The sequence below is a fragment of the Anopheles ziemanni genome, chromosome 2, assembly GCF_943734765.1.
Source record: "Anopheles ziemanni chromosome 2, idAnoZiCoDA_A2_x.2, whole genome shotgun sequence".
In the NCBI taxonomy this organism is placed as follows: domain Eukaryota; kingdom Metazoa; phylum Arthropoda; class Insecta; order Diptera; family Culicidae; genus Anopheles; species Anopheles ziemanni.
In genome coordinates, this window is record NC_080705.1 from 19,520,420 (window position 1) to 19,537,488 (window position 17,069).

General features: G+C 44.9%; 1 protein-coding gene across 1 annotated transcript; it reads left to right on the plus strand.

Moving 5' to 3' along the window:
* The first annotated feature begins 279 nt into the window (after positions 1 to 279).
* LOC131282987 (proton-coupled amino acid transporter-like protein CG1139) lies at positions 280 to 13,836 on the plus strand. The gene is made up of 8 exons (XM_058312546.1): positions 280 to 851; positions 11,615 to 11,683; positions 11,806 to 12,204; positions 12,288 to 12,456; positions 12,581 to 12,772; positions 12,904 to 13,082; positions 13,153 to 13,328; positions 13,401 to 13,836. Exons 2-8 carry the CDS (start codon positions 11,625 to 11,627, stop codon positions 13,652 to 13,654), a joined length of 1,428 nt encoding a protein of 475 aa, XP_058168529.1. The 5' UTR covers positions 280 to 851; positions 11,615 to 11,624; the 3' UTR covers positions 13,655 to 13,836.
* The last annotated feature ends 3,233 nt before the right edge of the window (positions 13,837 to 17,069 follow it).

Here is a 17,069-nt window from a genome sequence, read left to right on the forward strand (position 1 = left end):
GGTGAGAAGTAACGAGTCGTCGATCGCCAGCGTACTAGAAACAATCAACTAGGCGATGTAAACGGTCACCGTGAACCGATCACAGTATCCTGCAACTATTTTGAGCTTGTGTCGGCTACAATTCAAGTGTTAAAGCTTCTATTTTTCGCCTGTAAACCGCCAGGATTCGTCTTTTTCGGTGTCGTGTACCAACCCGGTCACCTGTCAGTGCGTCAGTGTCAATGTCGTTGGCTTCTAAGCGAGGACTATTTTTCGACGATCGCCCACCACCACCACTATCGCCACTCCGACCCACCGCGACCGTCACGCTTCGAACGTGACACAGCTGAGTTGAGCGACTTTTTCGTTACGATACTGTTTTGGATCAAATATTTTATTTTATTTTTCCTGAGCTAACGCGAGCGGAGGGTCAAACTAAGGAAAAACAAACAACAGCCTACACACCGACAAGAAGTCAACTCAAGCCACGCACCACCGACCCGTGTCTCCGACAGGTCTCTAATCGTGTACTATTTTATGGAAAAAATAACGAAGGAAAAATAATAATTTATACGCCCGTAACGGAAGCGAATTCGTGCAGTGAGGTGTATCGGATATTTTACCGGCGCGCAAGTGTGTGTATTTGTGTGGTAGCCTTAGCAATATAAATTTTACTACAAAGTAACCGGCCGCGAAGGTATTTTTTGTGTGTTTTAAATCGACCATTTTTGAAGTCACCCTCTTAACGCCGCACCGAATCGGCCGAAATTTTAAAGAAAAGCTTTCAAGCGTGTGAGTGCACCCGCGGCATCGACACTCTGACAACGGATTGGATCATCACCGGTGGAAACGATTGCCCAGGCTAAGAGAAGGTAAGTGCCGTCAAGAATGGCCGTGATGTGATATGATGTGATGCCACCGAAAATCAAAGGAGGCTATCGATCGACGATCCATGTGATGGTAGGTCGGGAACTGGTTACCAGTAAGGGCGAAAGTGTTTCTAGTTTCGCTTGCTTTGCATGTCAACTCATAGCACCATGAATAGAATTACTAGGTTGTTGATGTCATTTGCAACATCCGACGGTGATGCTTGTCAAACTGTTTGTCAGCGACGGTAACAACATCATGAACCTCAGAGTACAAATTACAGCAGCGTTGTATCAACAAATAATGTTGTTGTCAACAATTGCAGCTAGCGTGTTGTGGTTGGCGTTTGAGGTTCGGATTCCAAATCTTCTTTCCACACACACTAAAATCTATCAAATTGAATCCAGAAAAGTGTGAAATGCTGTCAACTCCTACGATGACACAAAAAGTGATGTTTTCATCAACAACCACCAACGGTGATGAACGTTAATTTCCTCCTTTGTGGTTTTTCCTAACCGTACCGGAAAACACTACTCTATCAAAGCGAATACTATGCCGGAAGTGATCACTTTTATTTTTAGCATTGAGATACAAATGTTCGTGTCAGTTTCCGAAAACAGTTAAGCTTGTTTCTATGAGACTTGTTTTTAAGTTCGTACCATCATTCTAATGGTAGACAGATGACAATTCATTTGAGTCGACGATAGAAAGATAAATATTTGATGTCTTGGAAAGCCTAATACCATAACTCTAGACATTTTTTGTTGGGTACGTAGTCAGCTTGTTGTTTTGTTGTTCTGCACAAAAAAAACGATGAGCTGTTTGTCATTCCCATTTTACAATTTAGAAACGTAACATTCAATAGAATACACATTTCTTGCTAAAAAAGCCACTCGCCAAGTGTTTTGGAAACCAATTCCCGATATTGTATGTTTAAAAATAACTCTCATGTTTCACATTTCGCTCATCACACATTACACATCACCCGAAAAGAGTACGCAAATAACAAAGTGGATCATCCCACTCCAAAGTGCGCCGCGGATCTTGCGATAAATCATTGATGTTTCCACCGTACCGTACAGAACCCGTAAACAAACGATTTTATTTGCCTCCCTCGTTAGACAGTTTCCACAAATTTTCCATCAGCAAGTCGCCGTTCCTGACCGGCGGGTTCCAATTTTGGAAGTAAAATTATTTATAGATCAAGTGAGGTTCAGTTCATTGGTCGCGTTCCTGCGCTATCTTGGCGCGAAAGATGAGAAAGGGGTGGATGGACCAACCGATCCTCGAATGTTACGTGCGGCGGATTGACGTAAATCAGGAATGCAAGAATAACATATTGGTCTGCCAAAAGGCGATCGCGGACGAAAAACCCCGGTAAACCAACAACGACCGGTTCGTCGGTTGGCACCGCTCATTACTGAGGAGTCGTTGTTGAAAGATGGCAAAGGGATATTCCAAAACAACTTCCCAAATAACGAAGCGATCGATAAAAAACAAACCCTGCCAATATCGCATGTTCTTCAACACCGGTTTGATCGCCGGAATGTCCCAGTCAGTCAGTTCCCGGCAGTTCACACTTTTCCAACATCTCAGCATATGCTCCCCCCCACTGCCTCACTTGGGGATCGTAAAAGGGGAGGACAGTTGTAAGAGACCTTGCGGGACGTGATCGCAATGCAAAGATAAACCGTCACCAGCGTCCCTCCACCTCTGAACCGAAAGCTTTCGTTCCGGATCGGGGTCGCCCGGCGGGATTCCCCGGCCACCGCCCGAGGGAGCGTGCTTTGCGTGCTTTGGATCGCCAATAAACACGATCGCACCACGAACTTCTTTGTCAGGTTGTCGCACCCGAACGCTGGGCGCGGACTTGGCCACCCTTTAGCCCCTTTTTGCGACGGTCGAAAATAACAGTCCCAATTTTGGGCGTGTGTTTATAATTAACCTTCAAGCGATCGCACGGGCGGCACATGCCACGGGGGCAGCGCGTGCCAAGTGAGAAATAAGCATTCCTTCCGAACGATTACCCACCCGGCGTACCTCCGCGCCGCTAAGCTAATCGCATCCGACTGGTTCGCAATTCTTCGGGAATTAATCGTTGAATAAAACGCTGGGAATGTCGACCGAAGGTGCTTGCGGTGGCCAAGGAAAGGGGGTGTGAAACTGTGATTGATAGCCGGCCATATGATTTGTTCCCCAAAATTCGTGCCCTTAAGAGGTGTTATTCCTTTATATCTTACACCAGTTACACCGTCAAGGATTATTAAGCGTTCGTGTCAGTCGTTCTGAGACGATGATGGAATGAATTTTTTACGAACTGGTTTTTCAAAGACAAGGACCTCGTTAACGTCAGATATTTGATGAATGTAAGCAGGAGATCTGAAACAAGAACTCCTTGACATCAGCGACAGTTTGCACTGTGCCATAAAAATTTCTAAGTTGAATATCTACGTAAATCTTGACGTAGGTTAGACATCCTAGCACGTTCCAGTTTCGAAGCATTAGGAGTGGGGGACATTCTAACCGGCGCCTTTTGTACTAGACCTAAGACACCGCACCTTCCCCGGTTCTGGGCTACGGAGTGGAAAGACCCCACGAAAAACCAGTTCCGTTCGGTCGACTCTAGCCCAACGGAAACCCGCCCCACTCCGGCGCTGGGAATTACCGACGCAAGGTCGCCATGCATGCTTCGGCTCCCCGTTTGGCAGACTTCCCACGGGCGCACGTTAAGCCTGCGTAACCAGCTGACTGCGACCAGCTCGAGCAGCAAGTGGCAATAATAAAGCCCATATCCGTGTCCCGCCCGAGACGCGAAGAGGACAAAGACGGCCGTGCCAAATAATGCCAAACGAGCGTGGTGGATTAATTTTTGTTTGAAGAAAGTCGGTGGGCGTACGTCCAACTGCCGCCATTCCGGTGCTACTGCCGTTGCATGTTGATTGTAGGTTTGTTTCGTCCTGCCCCTCCCTCCCGTGGGTCCCGTTTCCGCCGAACATACTCATTCCTTCATCCGATTGCATCAACCGTCCGTCCGCGAACTTGGTTTTATGTGTTTCGAGCCTCCTTCAGGCCGCCTTCGAAAACTATAAAGTTTGTTTATTGAAACATTAAGTGCCTTCGTTTTGGGGCCAAAGTAGTTGGTGTAATATAAACACAGTACGGCTTTCCCTTCCAAACCACGAGCGTTGTCGGATATTGCGAAATTATTTCCCAGTACCCGATTATTGATGCAAGAACCTATACGTGAATGGTCCCGAATGCGACGTTACTCAACACCGGTCCACTTTTATCTACCCTCGGTTGCCTTGTAAGGGCATTGGCAAAGGAACTGCATGCAATTTAAATAGAACAACACGTAAAATTAATACAAAAAACATTTTCCAGATAACCCCCTTCGAGGCTTTGGTAAAATCTTCGTCTTCCCCAAAATGACGGTTCAGAAATATCCAATTATGTGCTTTCCTTCGCATTGAACGCTTTCGGGCCGAGTTTTTAACCTCTTGCGTCTTATCAGTGGAAATGAAAGTGCCCCAAGTCAGCTCTCCGAGTGTATGCAATCCACCGCGCGTAGATAATCAAATCCTTTCGTCTTCCTTTTTTCTGCCATTTTACCGTTTTTATGTTTCCTCTCGAGTCGTGTATTATTCGACGGGGGATTTTAAGCTACACAACACAAACAACCGACGACAAGCCCCTGAAAGTTTTTTGCCAAAACGGCAACACAAAACCGAAAAGCTACAACCCCCATTCAGGCGAAAAAACAGCTTATTAGCGTTAATTTCAGTTTTCTTTCACGTTCGATGCGGGACGCTGTGCGATCTCGAACCAAGAATCGAACAGCTTTGTTCCACCGTAAACCAACGTTTATAATCGCAGCTTATTGAGGCGCAGTTGTGCTCTCACTCTGGTTGAAATGTCGATAAAAATGTACGAGCTGGGATTTTCCATGCTCACGGATGGGGTAGCTATGTAAATAAGGAAACAAAACATAGCAAGGAGTTTGAGGTTTCTTCATTGGATAAATAAAGAACTATGATATATCCAAAGCTAGGATGAATAAAACAGAATAATAGTTTCTCTGTAGACCTTTACGTTCATTTACTAAAGCGTCCACAAACACAATAAAAACAACCCATAAAGAATGTCTTCACGGGTTCTACATAAGATCGTGACGTGATTGTTGTTTTCTTCGACAACGACACTCTTCAGGAAGTGAACAACATCGAACCGGCACCGGCAGCCGGATTTTGCAGACGCTGCCAAACTGGTCGATGCCGGTTAACCTTGGGCTTTGGAAAACATTCATCTTCACCCGTGCGTGCTCTTCAGTTTGCAGCCGGTCCGAAGACAGATCTGTCTGTCTCTCTGCCTGCTGGATATCTCCGTCGGTTAACCTTCTGCCTGATTTCTTCGTCTGCATAAAGGAGATCGGAAAAACATACCTAAACGGTCGTCCCAAACGCACGTAGAACGTCTCAAGATACGGTGTGTACCAACGTTTCGGCACGATCGCCGTTTTTTACCTTCAAACCACGTAGAAGTACATAAATCAGGCCGGTTTATTGCCCAGAAGTGAGTCGACTGGGCACTCAAATTAAGCACACGTGAAGATCGTTTCGTGCTGTGCACGCTGGCAAACTCTTGAAGTGCTTTGATCATTCACTTGAGCTTTTCTTATTGATAAAGATAAAGAACTCTTCAAAGATTGATTTATTTCTTCGTAGGGTTCCGCTAAACTGTGAACGCTGTCAGTAATAGTAATGACCAATTTTGAGTTTTTTTTAAATATTTTTTCTGATTTATTGGACAAACAGCGTGGTTAATTTGAAGGCTTTAAATCAAAATTAATACATTTTCATATTTAAAAAAAATATCGAAGCCCTGATGCATCGTCCTGAACTGCAATAAACGCAAATTATTTTTTGGCTCATAAATTATGAAAGAAAAGGACGATGACGGAACAACGCCCAACGGTATACATACACACACGGGAGCGTGTTGAAAGAGTTATCGCTTTCCTCGCCCCTTTTTCGACGTCATACCCTCGGGCGGCGCGTGAACGATGCCAACCAAATTTCTTGCTTGATATCTTGATCTGCAGCATTCGAGCTGCGGTTTCATCCAAACATGTCGAAGACGCTCGTCGTCCGTACGATGCACTTTTCTGCATGCGCCCGTTGAAAACTGACAGCCGACGTCGAAGCCGAACGAAACTTCCTCACCATTGACACCAATTTTCCCACACTGGCAAAAATTGACAAACCGTCATCAACATCATCATCATCACGATCATGATGAGCATCATCGACGAATGAGCAACGACGCAGTAGCAGCAACACTCCGCAAAAGAAAGGAACAAACTTGAAACAGGAGAAGAAAGAAGCATCGCTAAACTCTGCGCTAACCCTCTTTCGTTTCTTGGGTGGTTTTGAGCTCTGTTTTTGCTGCGTAGTCGGCCAAGATAGATGTCGAAATCGGTCCATAATAATCCGTGTCTAGCCAAAGGGGAACCACTTTGCCCCTTGGAGCGTCTCGTGTTGGTTTTTTTTGCTTGTTTTTCTTGCAACTTTCATCGTGTTTTGCAAGGCACCCATTTCAAGGCTCAGGATTAATTTATGGCCCCCGCTCGGTGCGAATCGTTGGTAATATTTGGGAGCTAGCAGGATTTGCAACACACATAAAGACACGAAAGAAGAGAATTTCGCAACAACAAAAACTTTTGAAAAAGGACGCTTAGTGTGTTTAGTTGGTAAATAATTGATCATTTTGTGTATGTTTAAAACAAATGTTGCGGTTTGTTGAGATATTTGTTTATTTATTTAATTTATACTTTAATAAAAATTACACAATTTTATGTATTTTAAATTAAAAATGCTTGAAACTTAAAACTATAAAACATGAACTACAGCAACATAAGTTTAACAAGTGATCGATGTTGTGCCGAAAAAGCTTCATGACATGTCAACCGTGCAAAATAAAAGTAAAACAAACCAAACGAGATCCACCGGCAAACCGTAGTAGACACGGCACAGCATAGCTGTAACACCGGTGGCTAATGGGGCTGACCTCACCACCACCAGACTCCATTAATTGCCGCGGGGCACACTCGAACGGATCGGCAGACTTTTATCAATTTTCATCCGCCGAACTCGTCGATCCGGTTCGAGCCGGTTGGCGATGTTTGGTCGGCTCATGCATATTTATGAGCTGCACGCCTCATCGGCCATCGCGACACCTGCCATTAAAGCGCCCCCCCAATCGGCACCCTCCTCCCCGTAGCGGATACCGACACCCAAACCGTGTTTTTTAGGGTGGTTTTTCTGTTTTGTCTCGTCCGCCCGGCGAAAGTAATGGCGCAGGAGCTTCCCTAAGCCGGCCCGCTTGTTTTTTGTCTTCGTTTTCGTTTTTTCGCACGAGGGATTTCGGTAATTTTGCGTCATTTTATGCTCTTCAAATGACTTGTTCTTTTGCCTTTACGACCCAAACAGGATGCCAAATGAAGAGAATTGCAAAGAAATGCTACGCAAGAACGTTGAGTGGATGTTATGTGTCTGCTCGGCCATCAAACATCATTCACCTTGATTTATCGGAGAAGTAAAGATATCAAATAAAAACATATTACTGCTATTTACTTTGATCACTTCCAAGTGATCAGTTGCCGCTGAACAGTTTATTCTTTCTGCCGCAATCCGTATGGTAATTACTGTATCCTTTTGAACCGCTCTTCGGTTTGCCTTGGTCTGATTGGTGGCCACTTACGAATGATTATTACCCCCTGGGGTTCGCGCAAAGAGATACAAACCGAACTCAAAGCCCCGCTTCGTATGCTCGCAAGCGGCGAAATATTGACTGATTTGGTGTGATGAATTTTGCAGCGAAAAAGCAGAAAAACCAAACCAAACTAAGAAACCGGTTGTCACAAAAAAAAAAGGTAAACACATAACGCTAACCGCGAAGATTGGCACAAGCGTGGTTTCACATGCTGGCGGATGCCGTGGGCTTGACGGATCCTGGGGTGCATATTGGGGACGGCGTTACTTAGTTGCATTTTGCGGTCATGACTTTTCGCGCTTGCAACATGCGGCCAAAACTGGTGACAGATCGGTGTACTTTTACATTCAAACATTCACGTTGAAAACTACCAATAAATAATGGATGACTTGGTAGATTATATCAACTTTTTCATTTCAAGTTTCTAGTTGCATTGTTTAGTTTTATCGTTTTTTTTTATACAAATAAACCACTCAAAATGTAACGTGACTTCTGATGAGCTGAACAAATGTTTATATTTCTTCTGTGAAGCGTGCGCATTGTTTTCTTCTATTGTTTTACAGAAGAAACAAGCCACTTGACGAGTCTTCTGTGCCGGGAACGGAAGTGTTGCCTTTTCCCGATTGCACCACTTCACAGGCCCCACATGTAGGGACACATGTTTGAAGCACATGGCCATTTATTGATTTTTCTTCATTGTACTGCGATGCACTTGGCCGTAAACAATCGTATCGGCAAACATTGCTGCAAGTGTTTACGCTAAAAACTGTCGGCGCTACCGTTTCTTGTAGTTGCAAACATCGGCAACGAGAACATTAAATACGTCCACCCTTCCCAGAAAGGTCACTTTGCCGCAATTGTACCCCTTGATTTGTATTGCAAAATAAATTGCTCTAATTATCATCCGCAGATGAGCAGTAAAGCCCGACGGAATGTCTCATATTAGCATAGAACCTCCTCCCCAGTGCGAGCATCGGCTGATTTATGCTAAAACGTGCAAATCTACCGTTTGGGGACGATCGACAGTGCGCACGCCGTGCATGGTAGTACAAGGTTGCACAGCAGCCATGCTAGAAGATTTGATTATTTTTACATTTGATCCACCCGAGGCCACATTACTACGGAGACAGTGCGGCGCGACCGACTCGGGGCAATGTCAATGTCAGCGTTACAATTGGTTGCAGCGTGCGTTGCATTCTCGTTTGTCAAGCGGTGGGTAATTAGGTGTTTTGTGGAGCTGCTCTTCCGCTTTGCCCACGTATGGTCTGTGGTTCGATGGACACACAGCTGTTTAGAACGTAGGAAACCCCACATTTCCATTTCCCCAGTTCCGGCAGTGCGGAAGATGAACGATCGGTGAGCGCGTCCTACACAAGAACGAAGTCGGGCGTGATTATTCAATTGCTTGTTTAGAAATTCCAAGCACCGTTCGGAGTTGTCTAGTGATCGCTAACCGAAAGAAAAGAAACTCTTTTTCCTCACCCACTGAACCGAGATTATCGAATCAGTGCAGGGTTGGGGACCTTCGTAGAGTTATGAGGTCGTTTCAATTGCACGTTACGTCTCCCAGTGGTGCGCGAAGGTCGGAGAGCGGAGCGGATGCGATGGGTTCCGTGTTAGCACCACCCAGCCACGTGCCCTTCGATCGCTAGCAACCCAAAGTCACCCGATGTTGCTCGGGCGAGGGCGGCCAATCATTAGTATCACGGAAAATTGAGCCGTTTTGCTCTGGCGTTAACGGCTTTAGAAATAGAAAAACCCCCAAACCGGTTTTGGGCGGCGGGTTGATCGTTTCCTATCGATTTAGTCCAGGGGTAGGCAAAGTCCGGCTGGCATGAACATTTGAGTGGAACTTACATATTGAAACAATCTTTCGTTAAATTTTTGGGTTATCTATTTGAATAACATAATTTTCATGCTGCAAGTGAGTACATTACTGACATCCGACTTCTTATATTCTACTTTTAAGTTCTATCGCTAAAATTGGTTTTCATAATAATAGTTGTGGCAAACAATTGAGGCTACCAAAAACAGAGTGAAGTTATTATTAAGAAATTATTTGCAAGTATGTTAATTTAAATGTATGAAAAACATTGTGTTCCAAATGTCTAATATTAATACCATTTAAAAAATGTTATGACAAAAAAGTAGAAAATAGGAGAGATATTAATGAAATAAAACTGGATTTCAATGTATTTTATCAGTATGGTGGGTAAATAAATTCTGTTAACACGTTAAGCGCTATGCCCAAAATGCACTGCTTTCCGTTCTGCCAGCGATTCGTAGAAACGCCGGCCTACCCAACGGGCTCTGTCGGCCCGAGCAGACCGACGCCGGCTTACGGGGAAGAACACTGTCGGCCCCACGGGGCCGACGTAGCGCTTAACGTGTTAAATTAAAAAAAAAGTGGCAGGCTAACGAAACGTACTATCTTACATTGTATATCAATTTGTTAAACTTTATTCTAACTGGAATAACAAATGTTTCAGCATAAAAACATTGAAACATCATTCGTAGTAGCTGGCTCACGGTTGGTATGTATTTACAATCTGGCCCCTGTAGATAAATGTGTGCCAACCCCTGGTCTGATCCATGCAGTCGTAAAAGGCTGTCGACTGAAGTGGTTTAAGTATTTCATATCGTTCGAGCACCAGCACACACTCTTTGCTAACCGGTTCCCATATGAAGTTGCAAGAACAGGTAGACAATTTAACCATCCGGATCGAACTAGCAAAATATCTACCGGTGGAGACCGTTTGTCATATGTTGATGGAAAAGCAAATCGAACCAGAACCCCATGTCATGCTCACCGTTAGCAACGCATTGCCACCCGAACTGGTTGACCTTCAAAAAGGGCCGAGGCCTTATTTAGAGCCCATTATAACAAATCCAATATGTTTTGTCTGATGAGATGGAGTGCGTGATGGGGTTTGCGGGTGTTTTGGTTTTTTTTTAATTCCAACCATATGGATCTACGCAGCATCCATTCAAAAACGACACTCGCACCCCCAAGCGGGCAATCAGATAATGAAGTTTTCGGTTTCGATGATAATGATGGTAGAAACAAAGCGGTAGAAAAAAAAGCTTGGCGTTGTTGTTCGGTTCAATGTCGTTGTTCGAGTGTCGGCTAGATAAAGCTTGACACGATAATTTCTTGCCACCATGAAGCTGCAATTTTCTGATACGATCAGTTCAACACGGCACACCAATATTATTATTAGTTTACATTGATTACATGGGGTTTAATTTAGTTAGATTTAGCACAATGTAACACTTGATCAAAAGAAAAAAATCAATTTAATTCTACATAGTAACACATTTAATATGTACTCGTTGCAGAGTAGATTGTTCCTACGTGATCTCACTCAAATCAGTTTAAAATAGACCAGAAAAATCCAGAAAATTCCGAGATAAATTTATAAAATCGTAATGATAAAGCTTTATTAACGTAATATTTTTTATTGGATGCACAACCGTTTCGAAGGCTGTTTAAATACATCATTTTATTATTTTATCACCGGAGGCTACCTGTTTTACATTTCAGATAAAGGAGATGAGATAAGTCTCTTGATGATCGTTGACAGTTCCCTAGAATTGTGCGTTGTAAAGATACGTTTTATTGGGCCAATGGAGCGCTTACTCACTTTACTCTCAACAACTCAAACTTTACTGTAAAATCTGTATGAGATCTCTCTGTAAGCTCCATCGGAACGGTAGGAGGGTAATGTGTCAACACAGGGACACAAAACATCTCACCAAAGTTTGGGGTTTTACCCAGCATTATGTTTACCTTTTCCATTACGCCCTCAAAAACATCACAAATTCTTTTGTTTGTCCCTGTCTTGAAAATCCCCGAAAACTCCGCAACACACTGCAAAACTCCGCGTCGAAACATTCCTCTTTCATTAGACTCGCAACCGCCCGATAATGGGTGATAATCAACCCGTACCGATGACGCTAATTAGTTTTTGCACTGGTCTACTCATTTTCCACCCAGCCCAACAACCATGACGGCGGACAAGGGCCACACCAACACGGCGTTCGTCGGCGACGAGGGAATCAATGGGTGAGTTGTTTTGTTTCTGACAGCGAAAACGGCCGTTTTGTTGTCGTTGCACAATCGGTCAAGGAGCAAACCTTGGAATGGGACTTACCGTGGGGAGTTTCTCCGCCTTTGTTTGTTTGCAGCAAAAAGCCACCCCAGCCAAAGACGATCGACCCGAACATGTACAGCCTGGAGATCCAGGAGAAGAAACCCGGACTGGAGGCGGACTATGATCCGCATCTGCACCGACAAGTGGAGCACCCGACGAGCAACAACGAGACCCTGATTCACCTGCTGAAGGGATCGCTCGGTACCGGCATCCTGGCCATGCCGAACGCCTTCCATCACGCCGGCTGGACGGTGGGCGTCGTCGGCACGTTGCTGATCGGCATGCTCTGCACCTACTGCATCCACCTGCTGATCAAGGCCGAGTTCGAGCTGTGCAAGCGGAGGCGCGTACCAAGCCTCAACTATCCCGCCGTCACGCAGGCCGCCCTTCTGGAGGGACCGGAAGCACTGAAGCCACTGTCCAAGGTTATCATGTACGTAACATGAAACCCTTAAAATGATTTGAACGTCTTTTGTAACAACGCTTCTCTTACTCTCTCCTTCCCCTGCATTATAGCCACATCGTGAACGTTTTTCTGCTGATCTACCAGCTTGGCACGTGCTGCGTCTACGTCGTGTTCGTGTCCACTAACATTAAAGCCATCGCCGACTACTACACCGAAGTCGACACCGACGTGCGGCTGTACATGCTCATCATACTCTTGCCACTGATCTTGATTAATTGGGTAAGATACATCAACCCCCCACTCACCAACTCCTTCCCTTTCCGCCTGTACTAAAACGAAGTACTAAATTCCTCTTTTCTTGTTCCTTCCCATTTCGCTGCGTTACCCTCTGGCAACCCGGTAGGTGAGAAATCTGAAATTCTTGGCACCCTTCTCGACGATCGCTAATTTCGTCACGCTCGTCTCGTTCGGCATCATCCTGTACTACATCTTCCGCGAGCCGATCTCGTTCGCCGAGCGCGAGAAGGTTGGCACCATGAGCGGCTTTGCGCTCTTCTTCGGCACCGTACTGTTTGCGTTGGAGGCGATCGGTGTGGTAAGTGCGCGGGGGGAAGGGCGGGGGTGCGAAACTGCGCCACCTGCGCGTGCGTTGCGCGATGAAGACATCAGCCGGTCAGCAGTTGACACTTTCCCTTTCAACGGATTCCCGCTGTGTTCCCCTTCCAGATCCTGCCGCTGGAAAACGAGATGAAGACGCCGAAAAAGTTCGGAGGAAACTTCGGCGTGCTGAACAAGGCCATGATACTGATCGTCGCGCTGTACGTCGGTATGGGATTCTTCGGATATCTGAACTATGGGGCGGCCATCAAGGGATCGATTACGCTGAACCTGCCCGAGGAGGAGATGTGAGTATTTTGTGGAATATCTCCTGAAAAGGTTCAATATCTGATCACGTACTCTTTCATCTCGGTTTAGTCTGGCGCAGTGCGTGAAGGGAATGCTGGCCTTTGCCATCTACATTACCCATGGGCTGGCGTGCTACGTAGCGATCGATATTACCTGGAACGACTATCTGAAGAAGAACCTCGGAGACTCTCCCCGGAGTGTGTTCTACGAGTACATTGCTCGGACCGTTCTCGTGTTGATCACATGTAAGTCCCCCGAGCGATTATCTTACCACCTTGAGAATCCATTTGTAACCTGGCTACTTTTTTATGATATAGTCCTGCTTGCCGTTGCCATTCCCAATCTGGAGCTGTTCATTTCCCTGTTCGGAGCTCTCTGCCTGTCCGCGCTTGGTATCGCCTTCCCGGCCCTCATCCAGACCTGCACCTACTGGCACCAGCGACAAGGCTCGGCCAAGCTGTGGATGATCCTGAAGAACAGCGTCATTGGTCTCGTAGCCATACTCGGGCTGTTGATCGGTACCTCGACCAGCATGATCGAAATCGTTCACACCTTCAGCGACGACAACTAGAGCCGGCCCCACGGCTGTGTGCGCTAGCAATCAGCGATATCCCAACATCCGCGTCCAGCGCGAACTGATGATTCGCGCCGTCTCTTCGCCTTTTTACAATAAGTATTATTCGACATGTAAACAGAGCGCACCTGGCGACCAATAGAAAGTGCACTACCGTTCCCAGAGGAAAATCGTTGATGGGTGTATGCCGTGCAGGAGTGCAGGAGTGCGGAAGAGTAAGAAAGCCATAACCATTCCTACGAGAGATGCATAGTTGAAGTTAGATGAAAATGTTAGCTATAGCGAACGATCCTCCATTATATCATACCGATCCGCGATCCGCCACCCGTCAGTGTCTGTTATTATTAGCTAAATGTTATTTACGCGCATGTGTGTCCACCACACTGACATTGGTCTGTGTCATACTTGCCTATGAGTTTTAATAAGAGAAAGAGTTTTCCCATTGAAAATTTTGTGAATGTTTCCTAAGATCGCAACGATCGACTGTGAAGAGGTAGGCTGAGCGAAGTGCGAGGAAGGAGCCCACCTGGACGAATGTTAGAACTGTAAGACTAGCTTGGCTAAGTGATGCTGTTAGTACTGGCCGTACTGCGAAAACGTTGTGTACATAGAGTAAGAGAAAAATGCAATAAACACGTATTTTAAACAATTGATAAACAGTTCTGTGTTGTTGTGTGTAAAATCTAATGTGGGAAAGCATTTAAAATAAATTAAGAAAACTAAAAGAATGTGTTTTTTGGAAAAGTTTGTTTTGTTTCGAAAATATTGTTTTAACAAATACCACACTCTTTATGACTGTTTATTTTAATATTGATTGTTAAAATTTATAGAGATATTTATGGAAAATATCTGAGGGGTTTATTTGAAATAATTATGTAAAAATAAATTAGAAGCATTTCTTGATGCTACATCGAAATATGAAAATGTTGATCATACGCTAATTAAAACAACAATTCTACGAAAACTCCAGAGAAAACAATAGAACACACACATTGCTTTTGTGGTATAAGAATGTAGCCGGATTGGGTACGTTTTCTTCTAAGAACGAAATAAAAATTTTCTTTTTCATTTTCTTCTAAGTACATTTTACATATTACTTGATCATGCTTTACTAACCATGTACTTCTCTTTTATTTATTTGCTTTTCGATGTTATCAAAACAACAAAAAAATCGTTTTAAATTTCTAAAATACAACGTATCGAAACTCTTCTTTAATTTTAAAGAAAGCAATTTTCAGTGCGCAGCTGCACCACTTTTGCCGTCAAAGGCAAGCGCACGTGCACGGTCTCGCGGTATCACCGCTTTCCACCGCTTTTCATACACCGTGGCAGCCCTGGCGTTCTTCGCCGTGCAGTCTGGGATCGTCTCGTGCAGTAAACTGGACCGCTTCGGAATGAATCGAAAAACGTAAACATTCACCAACCCGCGCGAGTATCATGATGAACGCCACACGAAGTAGTATACAGTACATATCAGTGAAGAGTGGAATATCACAAAATGTACAAACATTTTGAATTTAAATAATTGATCTATAGCATGACTACAGGTTAGTTAAATGATTAACAAATTGTCAAAACTGTAGTATTGCAAATTTTTTTGAAAATGACAATCAGTTAAAGTAGTGTCAATTGTGTACAATCCTGCCTTTAAACATGTTATTTGTAGGTACAGTTTTCAAGGTTCAGGTTTTTTTCCTTAAACATTAATAATGGTGACTATACATCAGTTTTTAGTATTTCTCCCAGTAGCGTATACGAAAGATGACAAAAACATTATTTTCTAGTAGATAGAAGGAGTTTGACAGAAGGTTACTGTAGTGAGATGAAGAAATGAACCCGTGAGGAGAGAGAAAAAAGCGCGCGTGCGTCTGCGAGTTCATTCGCGATGGGGCTTGCATTGAGCGTTTACGCTTGTGTACTCACGACAACGTGCGCCAGTCGTCATTGACCAGGCGTCCGCTTTTGGGGCGTTCGCCATCCGGTGTCTAGCGTGTGTAGCCCGTGTTGTTCGTGTTGGTACAGTGCACAGGAAAGGATAATCGCGGAAACAGGACCTCCTCCCCTGGCAGGACACTGCTCCGGTCGTCGCTTTTCACGGCCATCGAACACGGTATATTTATTGCTTGGTGTCGTGGTTTTCTTCACCGTGTACGCGTGCTACGGAAGTAAGCGTCCTTACGCTGCCCGTTCCGTTACTCCTGACGTGGGATGAGAGTAGGAAAAAAATGTCCCTAACGGGTGCCTTATGCGGGTGGCTTGAAGTTGCAATCCTCAGCCAGCTCTGGATAAGGGCAACGGTTAGGCTGGTTACATAAGTTCCAACTGCATTTCCACGGGTGCACTCGAGTGCTTCGACCGTCTGGCCGGTTCTCGTCAACGTACGCCTCCCACCATTCGACGCAGCATGGCATCTTCTAGCACGTGAATGGCTCGGAAGATGGGAACATAAATATAGAATAATCTCCCCGACCTAGATGCGATGGTGAATGAGTCTGCGCTTGGTTTTCGTATGCTGAAATTATGACGAAAGCATCCCGCCATGGGCCATGGGACAAAGTGCAAAACCAGAGGAGATGGATCGAACGTGTGTAGCAATTCCTAGACAAGCGCTCTAGGTCTTGGTGAGGGTGGAAACCTAGCCTGTCTTGTGCATGGGCAAAGGCGAACCGAAGGCGTGATGATTGCAGCACGTGAGGCAAACTCTAGGTCGTGTATTTTCTTCTACACACCCAGATACACAACCACGACGACCAAAACTAAATGAAAGACGACCACCCCCTCCCTTAAAATCCTCTGCTCTCGCCCTTGGTGGAGGCAAACGCTCACCAATACTATCACCACACCTTCCCGGCTCGGAAGAAGATGTCCCTACAGGGATCCGCAAGGAGCGCGCGTAACAGATTGGCACGGCAAGGATAACGAAGGACGCACGAGTTGTATTTGCTGGTGTTTGTGTATGCCCGGGCGGGAAATCAAATACTCATCACGAGGGGACAAACAACGCCGTTTTGGCCGGAACAAATCACGGCACGGCATGTTCGAATGTCCTACACTTCTGTGTACTTGTTGATAAATTAAATTGTCTTTCACCGTTCGCCAATGTTTCACCATTCGTCACGTAGCAAACGGAAGAGGTTCTCTACGCGGGCAATCAATCAAACGAGTTTGCAAAATATGACATGAACGTGAATATTATCATGCAATCAAGTCGACTTCAAACATTTATGGAGGCTGCTCTAATTAAGCGATTGTGGTTTGGGTCGTTTATTTCAATGAAAAGTATCATTATGGACATTAATTATTTATCCTGTAGGTAGAAATATTCATTGAAAAAAGTAATGGAACTTTATTAGTTTATTCGGAAGAAAAACAGAAGTAGGCACGGCAAACTTTGACACAGAGCAATGTAAAT